Consider the following 15916-nt stretch of genomic DNA (forward strand, 5'->3'; position numbering starts at 1 on the left):
GCAGATCGACCGGTACCACGAATAATAGGTAAAGTTTCATCGAACTAGGAAACTTAACGAAGGAGCTGGTAAAACGGGAAAGGTTTCCAAGATCGCTCGAGAAACTTCGTCGAAGCGAAGTTGGAGTCCTCCGGTCCCCGAGAATGTATTATACGAAAAATTGATGGCGATCACACGGGGAACGTCGCGCGCGCGAAAAGTGGACCAAGGCGATTTTCTAACGGGGCCGTTAGGTAATTGTCGAGGATTCCTCGAGGCTGGCGCGCCGTTACACCGGTGCATTTCCATAAAAATCCAATTTACGAGCGCGGAGGAAGACCGACGATGGTCGTGTCGGTCGTCGCGGGTAAGATTCCCGATTCCAGACCGGGGCGAAACTTCGAAATTTGAAAATAGTTGAACGAGTTCCTCCGTTAACGGGCACGTGTCGTCGCACGGCCCGTTCCCTCGCGGGGCGGTTAATTCATCGCGCGGACACCACGAATACGAAATTAAAGTTTAAACGGCGCTTCGGTGCCCGTCCGAGAGATACCGAGCGTGGCGCCCCGCCGACCAAACCCGTGCTTGTCCTCCCGTGAAATAAATGTAGATCGTCGAGAAGATTCGACGTGTGTTTGCCTCAGACGTTGGATTTCGGTTTCTCGATCCCCCCTCACCCGGTAACGGGGAAGAAATTCGCTTTAACGAGCGTGATTCCGTTTTTTCTAATTCCAATGTGAAAATGGATGCTTGCCACACGCCGGTGATTCGTTCGAGAGAGACCGGTTACCAGGAAGAGGAAGTCGAGTTCGGACGAGTACGTTTCTTCCTATCGATAGCAGCGGGGTGTAACTTGGGGGAGAGACACGGATGGATTGAGAAAATTAAATTTCTTTTTTTGTTTTTTTGTTGTAAGTTCGAAGCGCGTGGAACGTTACGAAGAAACTTTTGCGCGAATATTTGAACGTTGGGAGAAGTTACAGCGAGGGATACCATCCTGTGACTAAAGTAATATCGGGAGGTGATAACGTCGCGCGAGAAGGCCTCGGTTCTCAATTTTTTTGTTCGTTACTCGCGAGAAAGAAAGAAAATTTTATCGTAATTCGAATCTCGTCGCTCCGACGAGTTAAATAACTTCGTACAAAGCGTCCCCGCGATCTTGTTTTCGAGTTGTACCACGAATTTTGCATTTTCCGCGCGTTAGGGGTAATCTCGCGTTTCCCGTAAAGCTGGCGGGAATCGACGGACGTTTCGAGAGCTCACGAGACGGGATATGCGAGACACATCGAGGAAATTTTGCACCCACGGGTTCGTGCGTTCGTAGGAATTTATTCGTAGGGTTCCAAGCCCTCCGTGAGTTACATATACCAACAATTTACAACCACGGACACGTACACGCAAGCATGAGACAGTCGAACGCCGCTGACCCATTCCTCGGGACTGTTTCATCTCAGAGTCGAGCCATGTGCTCCCATAGTAGCCGAGGCCACGGAACTAACTACCCCACTCCCCCTCGCGTTCTTGATTACACACCGAACGAACTATGTTTCCGTGGTAAAATTAGTACCGCTTTCTATGCAACCGAGTGTACAGGTGGGGGACTACGAACGACGAAAATAAATTCGGAATTCTGAAAGTGGCGCCGGGACGCTTTTACGCGTGCAGCGAGAATCAAGTAGAGTAAATATGAAAGAAGACGAGAATCGAAGAAGAGGAATCTGTATCGTCCGAAAGTTCGCGTACAACTTCGTCCCGATGCGAAACATTCGTCTCGGAACGATCCATTGGGAATGCGTACCGAATTTTTCTCGCGTTTGAGATTCGATTCGGTGTTCATCCTATACTCGAGTCTCGCGCACGGTTCGTGGAACCAGGCTCGACGAAACGGAGCGAAAACGAAAGAAAAAGAGAAGAAAGAAAGATAAAAAAAAAAAATAGAAGAAAAAGAAATTCGTGGGCGACCGAAAGTGACGTCTGGAGTGAACTGTCGCCTCTCTTGGCGGAAAATTCGGTGTTTCGGTACACTTCGGGCACGAGTGGTGGTAATTCGTTTGGTTTGCTTGTCTGCGGGCGATTGGGTGACTCCGTGGGGTCAGCTTTCCCCGGGGCGTTCACTTGTACACCGTTGAGAAACGACAACAGGACGAGAACGTAGTCGTCGTCGAGCTGCTCGGGACACTTAGCCTTCGTAGACCCGGTCTCGCTCATTGTCTACTCGACGAAATTACCGTTTTGCGACGCAAAGTGCGTAGTACGTATTCGGATGCGGGGTGCATCGTGGGATAGAAATTTTTCTGCGTTCCGGCGCACGGGTGCATCGAAAAACGCGAGTCGCGGGACAAACGTTCGTTAATTGCGAAATTAAACCCGGTGCGTGCAAATCTCTTTTTTTTTCTTCTTTTTTCTTTTTTCTTCTTCTCTCTCTGTTCTTCATAATAGGGACCCTCGTCGACAATGCCCGCGTTGAATTTGCCCCGGGAACGGTGCACGAAGCGCACTCGAGTGATAACTTACGCCGGTTTCGCCGCGGACTGTTTTTCTATCTTGAAAAGCCATTAAACCCGCGCGGAGATATATTTTCCGCGTTTTAATTTCACCGTGGCCTACCACCGGCCTTCTCCACCACGGCCGATAGACTCCGACCAAGAGTGCGCGTGAATATTCATTTCGACGAGCTCGATCGTTTTTCTCTTACGCTACCTGGACCTCGTTGCGCAATGCATCGTCTCCAATAGAGCGTTACGGATTTCGTTCGACCCTAAACGAGTCGACGACGATCATCGCGTTACCTCTCAACCCTTTCCACTCGAGAGGGGATTCTCGATCGCCGCTTAATTCGGTGTACTTTCTCCAATTTGGAAAACTATCGTGGTTTGGAATTGAAATTAAAATTCGATTACTCCTTTCTTGTAACTGTGAACATATGTATACGAAACGTTGAAATGAAAATGTTCCGTTTTGAATTAATTACGACGTTCGAAGGATTTCGACGAGGTGCTAGTTCGAGTGCACGCACAGATCGTTTAACTCTTCCTTTGAATCGTTTTCGAAGAACTTTTATTCGACCGTACTCATCGAAAGAAAAAATTCAAATTTTGGTACTCGAAAACACGTCTATGGTGTAGAAAGCAAGATGAAAGCGTCAAATTCGAAGAAATGTTGTTTCGTAACCTAATTCAATTACGTTCGAAGAATAGTAGTCCGAAGATACAACGACAAACGTACAAACTCGAAATCTCCACTGGGGAAACTTTTATCGAGGCGGTCGCGCGGACTTTTAACGAGGACGTGTCTCACTACTGCGCGTAATGGTCGATCTTCCACTTTGAAACGAAAACTTTCGACCGTCGAAATTTCAAAATTTCGTAATTTCCTTTCCAAGGGGTGAACACACTTCGTGCAACAACCGAACTGCCTGTCCGTATTGAAAAACAGTTACTCAGGGAACGTTAACGTCTGGGAAAAAGTGTAGGTAGCGTCAGAAACGCTAATAGATCATTTGTTCCGTTCGTTGGAACACAAACTACGATCTAACGGAATACAAGCTCACCGCGTTTGCCGATGCAGCGCACGAGCCACGGTTAGGTTAGAACGATACCATTTGCAAGAAACTTACGTACGATACACACCCGTGGCTATTTACTTATGTATGCCGGCGTACCCGCGGCGATACAATATGGACAATCGCGTGCAGAATGCAGTAACGACTGCACGCGGAAGATTGAAATTGTATCTCTCCCTCGACGCGTCGCTCTCTCGAGCCCGCCTCGCTCGCGCCTACTCTCGACCGTTTCTCGATAGCCGAGCTTTCTGCAACCAGGAGAAAGGAACAACGTCAGCCAACGAAAAATCTTTCTCTGGAAAATAAAGCGGTGTCTCTCGAGCTGGATCGCTTCGTTTCCATTCCGGAAACTGGAATTCTCGCGAGGCGGTTACGAGACGCGTCGATTCCCTCGTTCCTCGAAAAAATACAATTTTTGGACACGGGAGAAACGGACCGGCAACGTCGTGAGTCGACCTTGCGCTGGCCTCGGCCGATCTCGTACGAAAGAGGAAAGACGAAAAAGAAGAAGAAAAAAAAAAATGAAAGAAAGAGAGAGAAACAGCACACCGTCTCCTCCTCGAGAGACCTTACGGTCCTCGAGAATCCTGTTACACCGGTATTTCCTTGCTGCACCGGGATAATCTCCACGAGACGTTCTTTTGTCGACGTCTTCTCTTTGTCGAAGCTAGCTTTCCAATTACGCGCGGTAAAACGCTCGGAAAAGATCCCCGCCCCGGCATAATTACCCTCCAACGATGAAAACGTATCGACCGCGAGGAAAATTTCAACCTACGATCGATCTTCGCGCGGAGAACGACCGACGATTACCTCGAACGCTTTTTCCTTCGAAAGAAAGATTCGCGCGTTTACGTACCGTGCGCAGAAAAAGAAAAGAAAAAAAACGAAAGGATTCATCGAACTATCGTTTCCCGTTCGATCGGAAATTACCCGCGAGATTTTCTTCTCCTTCCGCAAAAAGTTTACAAATTTGTGTACCGTCGTATCTAAAGAAAAGAAAGAAAGAAAAGAAAAAGGATCGTTCCGAAGTATCGTTTTTCGTTCGACCGCAAATTACTCGCGAGGTTTTTCTTTTCTTTCGCGTTCTCAGCCCGTCCGTCTCCGAACCGTTCGATCGAATTGCTCGAAACGCGACACCGAGACCACTTTCTAGCATCTCGACGTGTCTCGGGTTGCCAGCGGGACTCTGAGGTTAGGGTTGAGCAAAGCTCCGCGGTGAAAACTGGTCTCTCTCTCTCGGTGGAGCGAGCTCGAGTCTCGCATTCTCCCCGCGTTTCGTAGCGTGCGTGCGTGCGTGCGTGCGTGCGTGCGTGCGTGCGTGCGTGCGTGTCGATGTCAATCTCAAGGCTTTATCCGAGGCTGGCGAACAGTACGAGCAAGCTCCTACCTAGCCAAAGAGGTGGACGAGTTGCTCGAAACGGTGGCCAGCATTTTCGAGGATACGCTCCGCTCGTTTCGATTCGCTCGAGTTTTCGAACGCTACGCGAACAAAGTCGTCCCCAAGTACAAGAAAGAGTCGCTACCAATGAATTTTCAAAGAATTTACAAACGAATCTATTTTCTACTCGAACGAGCTTTCGAATAAACTAACTCTTTCGATCACTCGTGGATAAGAACCTCGGTAAACAAATATTGAAAGAAATTACAACGCGATATTCGTTCGGATGTCCAAGCCGGGCAGCTCGTTGGAATTTAGGTTCGGTAAACGGAATTTCTTGGAAACGTTGTATCGGTGCTCGAGACTCGGAAGGATAGCGATAAATTTGGAAAATTAACGACCAACGTTTTATACGCGTCACTCGTGAGTGTTGCTAAGAGCTTTCGGCGGTATCTACGTGTCTTGGGTGTTTCGATGAAACGCGAGCGGATTCGATATTCGGTTGGACAACGATGGACCGTTGAGTACTCACGGGACACCGGGTAGATTTTGTGACATTCCTTCACGGATGGTTTTAAGCCTCATATGGTATTCTACGACGTGCTTTTCTAGATACCCGCGACGCATAAGAGGATTCCTGTTCCCTCGCCTTTCTCTTTCTCTGCTGCTTACCCTTCACACTTTTTCTCGACCACGGCCAATCGGCTACTCACGGTAGCCGAAACTAGTCGGACGAGTAAGGCCCCTCGATGATAAATTAACTTTTAATCGAGGAGACGACCACCGACACGGTTGCCCCGAAATAAACGCGTTTGCTTTCCCGAAAGTCAATAACAAGCGCTCGTAACGCGCTAATACGAATTAAGTAACGGTGCGGTTCGACCGAGCTTCCGAAACCGTTCCGAAAATAACCGTTTCGAACTGTTCCGTATCGGTTCTGAATCGAAACGGTTACCAGAACCGAAAAAATATTACAACTGTTACGTGTATATCGATTCGTGCCTGTATCGGTTTCGATTACGGTTCTTCGGGTATTATATCTCGATGTTGTATCGGTTCTGTATCGATTGCGCAATCGTTACTTTTCGTTTCTATTTCGATCGCGGTTCTTGGTGCTCGTCGAACGTGCGAAAATATTAACGTCGATGTTTCAAAAGATACGGAATACTTTTAAGGAGGATCTACTTTTAAAAATGAATTCTTCCCTCGGTGCTCGGAATAAACGTTCCACGTTCTCTCTTGCCTGCGAGAAAATCAACGGAACAGCGATCGACGAATATTTCGGTCAAGAACATAAACGATAAGATCGAAACGATTAAAACGTAGACGCGTAACGTACGATCGCGTCGAGCTACGACATTCCTCGATGTTTGCTTTTCGTGGTTCTTTTATCGCCAAATACGTCACTCAGGAATTCTGACACCGAAGCTTTTAAACTCTGGACCTCCGTTTAAACAGATATTTATCTACCGAACTGTAAACACAATTAACCGGATCGAAACGAGCAGCAATTACTCGCGGGGATAGATAAGAAGTGACCTTTCCCGAGCGTCGAAAATTAAGAAAGAAGCGAATAGTCTTTGATCGTCTCGATCGTCGCATTTATCGCGATCGACTGTTCCAAACGCTGTTCAATTTACTCGAGACGTTCGTCTGTTCGTGTATACGAAACGTGGTTAAGAACGAATAGGTAAAACGAGGTGGGAAGAGAATAATTAAGATGTACACCGTCTGGTGAGAATCTCGGTCGGTTGTGATCGGAACGATTTATTTTTAACCGAGTAAAAATAAATCGAAATACATGATTTCCAAATCGTACGAATTTCTTCTTCGCTCCTGAAAGAGAATTCCTCGACGAGTACGTTCCACGTGATTCTCAGCGGATCGATTCGAAAAAAAAGAGAAAAAAAAAATAGAAAAGAAATCGCTTCCCAAAATACCGTTATGCGTTTCGGTTTGTTCCGTCTTGGCTCGCGAACACGGTCAAAACTGATCGAGAATCTACTCCGAACGAACCAACTTGTTCAAGTTTCTTCATCCGTTTCGAGAGACGTTTTTTCGTTAGTTTCCACGACGAAGAATGCTTCGATTTTTGTTCACCGCGCGTAAAATGTTCATCGACGATCGAACACGATCAAAGCCGATCGAAAATTTACTCAGAACGAACAAACTCGTTCAAGTTTCAGCATCGGTATCGATAGCCGTATTTTCGTAAAATTCCACGAGGAGGAACGCTTCGATTTCTCATCACCGCGCGTAAAATGTTGATCGACGATCGCCAAGGGGCTAGGAACCATCCACGATGGATGTTCGAAAAACGATGGAAAACTGCAAGTCGAGAGTGAAAGGTTGCGGAAAAGATCTCGGGGTCTGAACTCACCGAGGGGGTGGTGCTCCTGTGCGTCCCCGGTCTGGTATGCGGAAGGGATGTGCTCTTAGGGTTGGCGGAGCCGTTGCCAGAGGGTCTTTGGCTTTCCCTTCTGAAGGGCGGGGGCGGCGGTGGATGCGACAGAGGCCTGGCCGTGTTCCTGGGATGCTGCGGGCCTTGAAATTGCCCCCAGGCCTGGCGTGGCACGTAGCCGACGTAACCGCCGGAAACGAATTGCGCGGACCCGTTTAGGTGCGGCGGTGCCATTACCGCCGTCTGCTGCGGTTGACCACCGTTTCGCATTTTTCCTCGCGGGTTTTCGCACTTACGTCAAATCGGCCAGCTCGGTGCACGGCTCGATCTCTACTACCTACGTCAACAACGTTCCGCGATGGCGGCTTGCTGCTGCAACTCCCTCTCTCCCCAGACGTACATTTGGGGTTGATTTACCTCGATGCGCTTCCGCGTCGCACTCGTCCTCACTTTTCTGAAGATTTTTTTTTCTTTTTTTTCTTTTTCTTTTTCGTTTACCACGACGCGTTCGCAGGAGCTCGTGGAATCGCGGAACGAGGAGTCGTCGGCTCGTAAATTACCTCGGGATGGATTTCGTACCGTGAAAATGCTTCAACCGGTACGGGACGCCTCCGATCGAATATATCGTACGATTTATTTAACTCTGGTGCGTTTCTCGGGTCTTTCGCGACCTATGGATTTCGAATCGTGAAAAACTGGTACGGGACGCCTCGAATCGAAAATATTGTACGATTTATTTAACTCTGGTGCGTTTCTCGGGTCTTTCGCGACCTATGGATTTAGAATCGTGAAAAACTGGTACGGGACGCCTCGAATCGAAAACATAGTACGATTTATTTAACTCTGGTGCATTTCTCGGGTCTTTCGCGACCCATCGCCTGCTTCCATTGTATTGCGTTTTATCTCGGGATATCGATTATCGCGCGAGTGTGTTTTTGGAAAATCTCGACGTCAGAAAAGAATGGAAAATATACTTCGTATCACGAGCGTATTTCGACCAGTCGCGTTCCATTGTTTTCTATTTTACGACGCTAATCACCGTTCGAGTGCACGTTTCGAGACTATCGACGTTCGAGGAGAAATGGAAAAAAAAAAAAATTGTCCATCCGTCGGGTCTGTTCGACCAGTCGCGTTCCATTGTTTTCTATCCTACGACGATAATCACCGTTCGAGTGCACGTTTCGAGACTATCGACGTTCGAGGAGAAATGAAAAAACAAAAAAAAATTGTTCGCCTCGGATGTAGAATAATATCGTTCGCGTAAATCTCAATATTTAAAGATACCAGCCCCGAAGCTGCTTTGAAATATCTCGAGAGACTGGAGAGAAAATCACGGCCTAAAGGTTAAACCGTGCTCGTTGCCGTTTTTTGCTACGCGGACAAATCTACACGACTGAAATTATACATTACTAAGTATCCACGCGACTAGAATTATACATTACTAAAAATCCACGCAACTAAAATTATATATTACTAAAAATCCACGCGACTAGAATTGTATATTGCTAAAAATCCACGCGACTAAAATTATATATTACTAAAAATCCACGCGACTGGAATTGTATATAACTAAAAATCTACGCGACAAAAACGATCAATTCTAGGTAAGATTTCTTGGACTAATCTAGTTGTTTCCCCGTGTCGTTCTGGGCGTGTCGACGGGATCGTACGCGAGCGTAGGAGCGCGTGGGCGTCTCCTCCGCTTTCGGAGCGGAATTCGTGTAAGAAACTGTCACGCGATTTCGGGTCGAAGCCGGCTCTCGTGGATGGTTCACCCCGTGGTTGGCTCGACCTACAAGCTTCCTCGGGTTCTATCGTGCGTTGAATTTCGATTCGACCGTGGTTTCACCAGATCGATCTCGTTCTCGGCTGACCCGGATTATCATCGATATCGATTCGTCTATTTTTACCGAGTTCGCGGCAGCGTTTTTCCCTTTTTTTTTCTCTCTTTCTCTTTCTCTCTCTCTCTCTCTCTTCGCATATTCCACATTACCGATTGAACATTCATGAAACGTTCGCGAGCGACATAAAAAATGCATCCACTCTCCTCTGCAACCCCGGCGGTTGAGTTCCACGCAGAGTCAACGACGTACGTCTTCGCGGGATTAATTTTTCTACATTTTTATTAAATTTGCATAGGCAGATGGGAACCACTCCTCGGGAGCCTTCTAGAATATGAAGAAGAAGAAGAAGAAGAAGAAGAGACGGAGACGTGTTTTCAGGACCCGTCGCGATTCCAAATCACTGAAAGACCATCCCTGAAATCGACCTCGAGCACGGAAGTACTTTACAGCGATCCGGAACATCGGTCTTTGGACACCAAAGAAAGAGGAAAATCGAGCTGGCTATCCACTCGAAAGACCGCCTCTTTCGCTACACCGTCCTCTCGTCTCAGCATTTTCGTCGAATCTCTTGTTCTCGCGGTTTCTTCTTCTTCTTCTTTTTTTTCCTTTTTGTTTCTTTCCGCTGAAAACCAGCGCCCTTTGCCGCGCGAGTTCCCGACGCTGCGAAAAAACGCTCGCAGACCCTTTGTCCTCGTTGTTCTCGCAAGTAACCGACGAGTTAGACAAAAGCCAAGAAACGAGAGTTCCGACCGTGCAGTTTCGCGTTCGGTCCGAAAATAAAATAGGCTTCGAAACGATGCTCGCGCGTTACGCTCCAAGAGGGTGTTCAGATTTAGTTTCATTTTGTTTCGTTTCATTTTCTTCGAGAAAATCGAGTACGACTTCTTAAAGAAAATCAAGTACTACTTCTTAAAGAAAATCGAGTACGACTTCTTAAAGAAAATCGAGTACGACTTCTTAAAGAAATGCAAGTACGACTTTGAAAATGCGCGTGCAACACCACGTTTGCTTCGATTCGATCGAAAATGACGACGATACGAAAGGTTTGAAAGAGGCGCGAAACCGACGAGAGAAACTTTGCGTTTACCTCGAAACGTTGTTTCTTCAACCGGCTCGAATCTATCGGTTGTACACCGATCGTAAAATCATCGCAGAAGCGGAGTTGCGCAATCTGTTCGCATCGCATCGAGAGTTCGCTGGTAATCTCGTTTCTAAATACGTTATTCCGAGATTTTACCTCCCGACCGCCAACACGTACGAACGTCCGCGTTGCATTATAGATAACCGTAATTTTAGGTCGTTCCGGACACGTAAAAATGTCCGGACAATTTTAGCCGCGCGATCGGCTCCTCGAGCGCCAAAGTGGCCGATGTTTAATCGAAACGGTGCAAGTTCAGTGCCAAACACAACACGCTCGACCGAATAAAAATAGGAACGTCGACGAAGAGATAATAATCTGGGTCAACCGAGGGCAAGATTCGGTGCAGGCGCGATCGGATTGAATTTCTGTTTGCATTGGCACGTGAACGGAATATCGATCGTCGAGAGCTCGACGTTCGGCCAACGAAAAGAGAGAGTCGTACCACGACGACGACGACGACGACGACAACGACGAGAAGAAAGAAGAAAAAAAAAAGAAATGAAAATATCACGGAAGAATCGTATCGTCGAACCGGTCAAGATCGGTATTCTCGATCTATCGCCGATCGTTTCGAGGAAGGCACGAATTCGTCTCTAAATCACGCTCCCCACCCTTTCTTTCCCTCTCTTGCTCGTTCTCTCGACTCGACGATTTAAATTCATCGAGCAAAGAGGTTTCGCCTTGATGAATATTCAGCGTAATGAGTCGACGGTGTTCTCGATCTATCAACGTCATCCGCTGCCGATCTGCTTCGTAGATTGTCCGAGTAATGGTCTTCGGAGTTCGAAAGACGTTGCGCGCGAGCACGGATCGTTGGATTGTTCGTTGGAAAATGATTCTCGACTCGAGTGGCAGAAAAAATGAATCGAAATTGTCCGAGAGAGCAACGATTCTACGGGATCACGAGCCGTGCACGTGGAGGAACGTTCGAACGTTTATTTATTCGTTTCTCGACGGTGCAACGTCGACGCGATCGAAGGGTCTCCCCGAGTCTTCGAGTCGGCCGAGATCGAATCGTGAAACGACCGAACGATCGATTGGAAATCGAACGCTCGAATTTGCAAATATTTTTTGCAAGAATCACATTTGCGGTACTTTCTTACTTCCTTGGTAAAAAAAGTGGAACTATTAGATTGTTCGGAAGGTCGTTCCGGTTTTTTTTTTTGTGAAAATGAAACACGATTTTTTTAGAGTGTACAAACATTTTATTAACCCTTTACGGTCGTATGTCTACTCTGAGAACATTAATCGGACTTGTGACTTTCTGGACAGTGTATCTCTCATAGTTCTTTGAAACAGTGTTTGGCTCGGGTTTGCGAGAAGATTTTTCGCGGAGCGTTGAACGAAATTGGTGGAAAGAGGGTAGAGAAAATCGGTCGAGGATGGATCGTGGGTGGAGCGATCGAATGAAAGAAATGGTCGATCTGTAAAGGAGTAGAAGAGACGCTTCGGTCGCCTGGTGATCGCGTAACCGATCGGACGCGCTCGAATAATTTTCAGGGCGGCAGCTTCCGGCGGAAGCGTGCGTAGAAGATCGAGTTCGCTGCACCATCGATGCCTCGCCACGGCTCTAAATCACCGAGCCGAACGACGATTAACTCCGGTCTCGAGTTAATCCCCGATCGAGGGTAAAAGAAGCGGTCGCGGTCGTTGCGCGTCTTTTTCCATGGTTTTACAATCGCGAGCGAGCAAGCGAGCGAGCGAGCGAGTAAGCGAGCCATTCGTTGCAGTTTCCTTTTCTTCCTTTTCTCCTGCACACTTTTTGCGCTATTAAAATTACTAAATCCGTTCCCTTCGTTTTCTTCGCGTTTCGTTCGGGAATTAATTACTTGCGAAATAAACGTCGACCGCGGTTTCCGCGTATAACGAGAGTTTTGGTACCACCTCTCGCTCTTTATTATATTTTATAGCGTAATTAGTGGAACGTGACTCTAGCGGGGTTTTTTTTTTCTTTTCTTTTTCTCTCTTTTCGTTATTTTAATCCGCGTTTAGAAACGAACGATCGACGCTTTCGACGAAACGCTCCGACTCGTCCGTTCTCTGCTCCTGGACGCTCGTTACGTGCTCGATTTACGGAAACCGTGGAGACGATAAGTCGTTCCGGGTCAAAGGAAACCCGAGACATATTTATTTTTATGAAATACCGCGTGACCGATTTTTCCAGGCTACTCGGACCACTCGTCGATCAATTTTGAAACGCGACACGATGGTAATGGGGTTTCTTTTTACCTTTGTTCTTTTCTTTCGATCTTTGCCATGGGTCCGATGGAACATTGGGGAAATTGTTACATCGAAGATCGTTTCGTTCGATCGTAAATGCCATCTCGAGTACCAGTTTATTCTTTATTGTATTTAACGGCACAATTACTGGAAGACAACCCTAACGGTACCGTTATTTTAATCCGTGTCCAGAAACGGACAGTGGGGGGGATCGTTTTATTAACGCGCATTGTACGTGCATTCTTTGTCTTGTTCGTAAATGTCGGTGTAAACAATTAATTCTCAGAAAACTCGCGTTCAACGAATAGGATGCGCCAACGTCGAGGGAGAACGCTCGTGCACGCTGCTAAACGAACGTTGAATAAAATATTATCCGAGATTTACATTGTAGCAACGAAATAAATCTTTCCGTACAATTCTACCGAGTGGCCGAATACTCACGAGCAAAGTATTCGATAGTTTTCGCACGTAGAATCGATCAGATTTTTATCGATATTAACGAACATCGATCGTTCTGTTTCGAACCTTTCTATCCGAGCATTTTTCAACGTTACCGATTACGATTATTCTGCATTATGCACCGAACGTTGGGACGTGAAAAATTACACGATCGTTGTATCAAAATTTGATCTTTGTATCAAAATTTGATCTTTGTACCAAAATTTGATCTTTGTACCAAAATTTGATCTTTGTATAAAAATTTGATCTTTGCATCAAAATTTGATCTTTGCATCAAAATTTGATCTTTGCATAAAAATTTGATCGTTGTACGAAATCGCGAACGCGTATTTGGTAAAGGTAGTTCGTTCACGCGTAGTTTTATCGAATTTACCGCGCTCGTTTACCCATTACGGCCGAAAGAAACACGGTAATCGATCGCTCGTTCTCGCTAGGCTCGTTTCCAACGCAACCTACGCGCCACAGTAGAAACGGCCGACCGTGGTCAGACAAAATATCACGGCGCAAACGTGGGTGCATCGAACTGGAGCGCTCTTAATTGCTTCGCGTCTGGGAAGTTACGTAACACGGACCGCTCGAATCGGCCGCGAACTATTCCGAACATTCTTCATTTCGGCCGTGTTATTCGTGACACGGTGAAGACCAGAGCTACAAACCGAGCACGCCGCGAAAGAAACTTCGCGTTGGAAGTTCCCCGCGCGAACACTTCAACGGAACGTCTCGAGCATTAAGGTTCAACTAGACATCATTTTCGGACGATTTTGCATTACTTAAACCTCTGTGAATCCTTTCGTTGTGTATGCGTTTCCTTGTACGTATGGAAGCTTCGCACGGTTGCTATTTTGTCAAAAAAGCGTACTTTCGATCTCATTCCAGATAGAAAGATAATCGTACTCGTGAAGATTACCTTTGATTTTTTCGTTTAGTACGAATCCAGCAACGTGAATTAAAATTTCTATTTTCTTTTTTGCAGTTTATTTTTATTCACTTTTTTTTTTTGGTGAAAATGAAACACGATTCTTTTAGAGTGTACAAATGTCCTTACACTCTTAAAATAGAAATTTTAATTCACGTTGTTGGATTCGTACGGAACGGAAAATTTTATTTATAATATAAACAATTATACACTCTAAAAGAATCGTGTTTCATTTTCACCAAAGAATAACTTCCGATCGACCCAATATATTGTTCCCATAACAACTGAAAAGGCACTTATCGCAACCAAGATCTTTCGCAGTTGGCCGATATAATCGTCGTACGTGTGCAGGTGACGCGGCCTGTTCGTAACTTTTTTCGTCACACGCAACCCGACGAGCGCTAAGAAACCGATTCCCCCCCGAACGAACCGGACGAAACAGTTTCACCATCGTGATCGTGGGCCGATAAATTCAAAGTTTCGACGAACGCGCGGGCGGATTCCTCGTCCAGAAACGACTTTGAACTTCTCGTTGAACAACCCTCCGCGGCTCCGAGGAACCGAGTACCGGGAAAAACGTTCGACAAGAATCTTCGGAGTCTTAATTACTTTCGCATTGTTTCCGTCGCGGAGTAGTTACGGGCGAGCGAGGAACTCTCGTTTTCGGTCACCGTTCGCGAAATCTGGCCTTTGTCCTCACCGTGAACAGTGAAAACGTGAGAACGCGTCCAAGAGAGAGAGAAACACAAAGGAAGAATGCATCGCGGGCTCCCGAAGGCGGGGATAACCGCGCGATTTGCTTTGAATTAATCATGCGGGCGAAATTGAGGAAGACGTACGCGCGCATCCGATCCGCGGGAGATTAAGCGCACGAAAGAATGCCTATCCACGTGAAAGCACGAAAGTACGGTGTTGCGAAACATCGTTCCTCGAACGCGTTCAGAACCGTTTAAAAACACCCGGTGGAATCAACATGGTAAAATAAAATAGAGGGAACGATAATCGGGCGGTCCTTACGGGGATATTACCGCTTTGTGTTGTAATATTTGTTCACAGCGTGCCTGTGTTATGAAAATTTATTATAAAAGTTTCTCTTATTTTCGCCCGGAGATTGAGTTCTCGCAGACTTCGTCGAAACGAAAGGAATAAGAACCTGTAGAAAAATCGATTACAATTGAAAATGGATTCGAGGATCGAATTTGAATAGTTGTCTTGCAATTCGAACGTTGTAAACGCTTTCGATTATTGGTTCTCTCGGTAAAGGTGATCCTTCGATCCGGTTTTTCGATCTTGTCGATTGGTTGGCGCACCGCGTAACAACGAAACCAATTCCACGGTAGATGGAATCGGCTATCCGCCACGGAGTCAACGTTACGCGAACTTCCACTTGGAAAATGTGCAAATGTTATTACGTCTTCCGTGAAAAGTGAAAGGCTTAGCCGCGGATCGTTTTTTTTCTCGCTTGTTTTTGCTTTCGAGAGAACCGAAACACACCTTGTACGAGGTGTACGCGTGTATCGGAATTGAGAACGATCGAACGGGGTGAAACGTTGTACGGGGTGTCCAAAATCGATTAGGGACCGAAGTTATCGGTCATCCGTGCCACCGTGTATCTCCGAGCGTTGAATTTAAACGAAGGGCTATCTCAATTTCAACGTGGCGAACGTTTTTTGTCGTTAGTTCCCTCGGCAAGTGTTGCGTTGCAGACCCTCGCACGCATTGCCGCTATTGGTCGAGGACGGTGACGAAAATCGACAGCGGCCAATAGCGACAATTCGTGCGATGGTAGATGTGCTGACAGACTGTAAAATAAAATGTGAACACTCGTTGAACTTCTCTTCGTAGCTTGTCAGTTAAATTTCATTATTTCTCGAGTTGTAATTTTCTTTCTACTTCGTACGATCCCCTGTGTTTGCAACAGTTGAATAAAAATATTTTCAGTATCGTTTATTTTTTCGTTCATATCGGACCTTTTGGACCGGGTTTCAAATTATATTGGGTTGTTCGGAAAGTGAT

At 46.4% G+C, this 15916-nt stretch overlaps 2 protein-coding genes across 2 annotated transcripts in view; both read right to left on the reverse strand.

Moving 5' to 3' along the window:
* LOC143153247 (uncharacterized) overlaps nucleotides 1-7603 on the reverse strand; it is a 52715-nt gene extending 45112 nt beyond the window's left edge. Inside the window, exon 1 of the mRNA XM_076324230.1 lies at nucleotides 7300-7603. Coding sequence (XP_076180345.1) covers nucleotides 7300-7590 — 291 coding nt within the window. The 5' untranslated portion in view covers nucleotides 7591-7603. The remainder of the gene's footprint in view (nucleotides 1-7299) is intronic.
* Nucleotides 7604-7766: 163 nt separating this feature from the next.
* LOC143153250 (uncharacterized) overlaps nucleotides 7767-15916 on the reverse strand; it is a 125510-nt gene continuing 117360 nt past the window's right edge. Inside the window, exon 3 of the mRNA XM_076324237.1 lies at nucleotides 7767-7991. Coding sequence (XP_076180352.1) covers nucleotides 7815-7991 — 177 coding nt within the window. The 3' untranslated portion in view covers nucleotides 7767-7814. The remainder of the gene's footprint in view (nucleotides 7992-15916) is intronic.

The sequence above is a fragment of the Ptiloglossa arizonensis genome, chromosome 12 (assembly GCF_051014685.1).
Source record: "Ptiloglossa arizonensis isolate GNS036 chromosome 12, iyPtiAriz1_principal, whole genome shotgun sequence".
Lineage (NCBI taxonomy): Eukaryota > Metazoa > Arthropoda > Insecta > Hymenoptera > Colletidae > Ptiloglossa > Ptiloglossa arizonensis.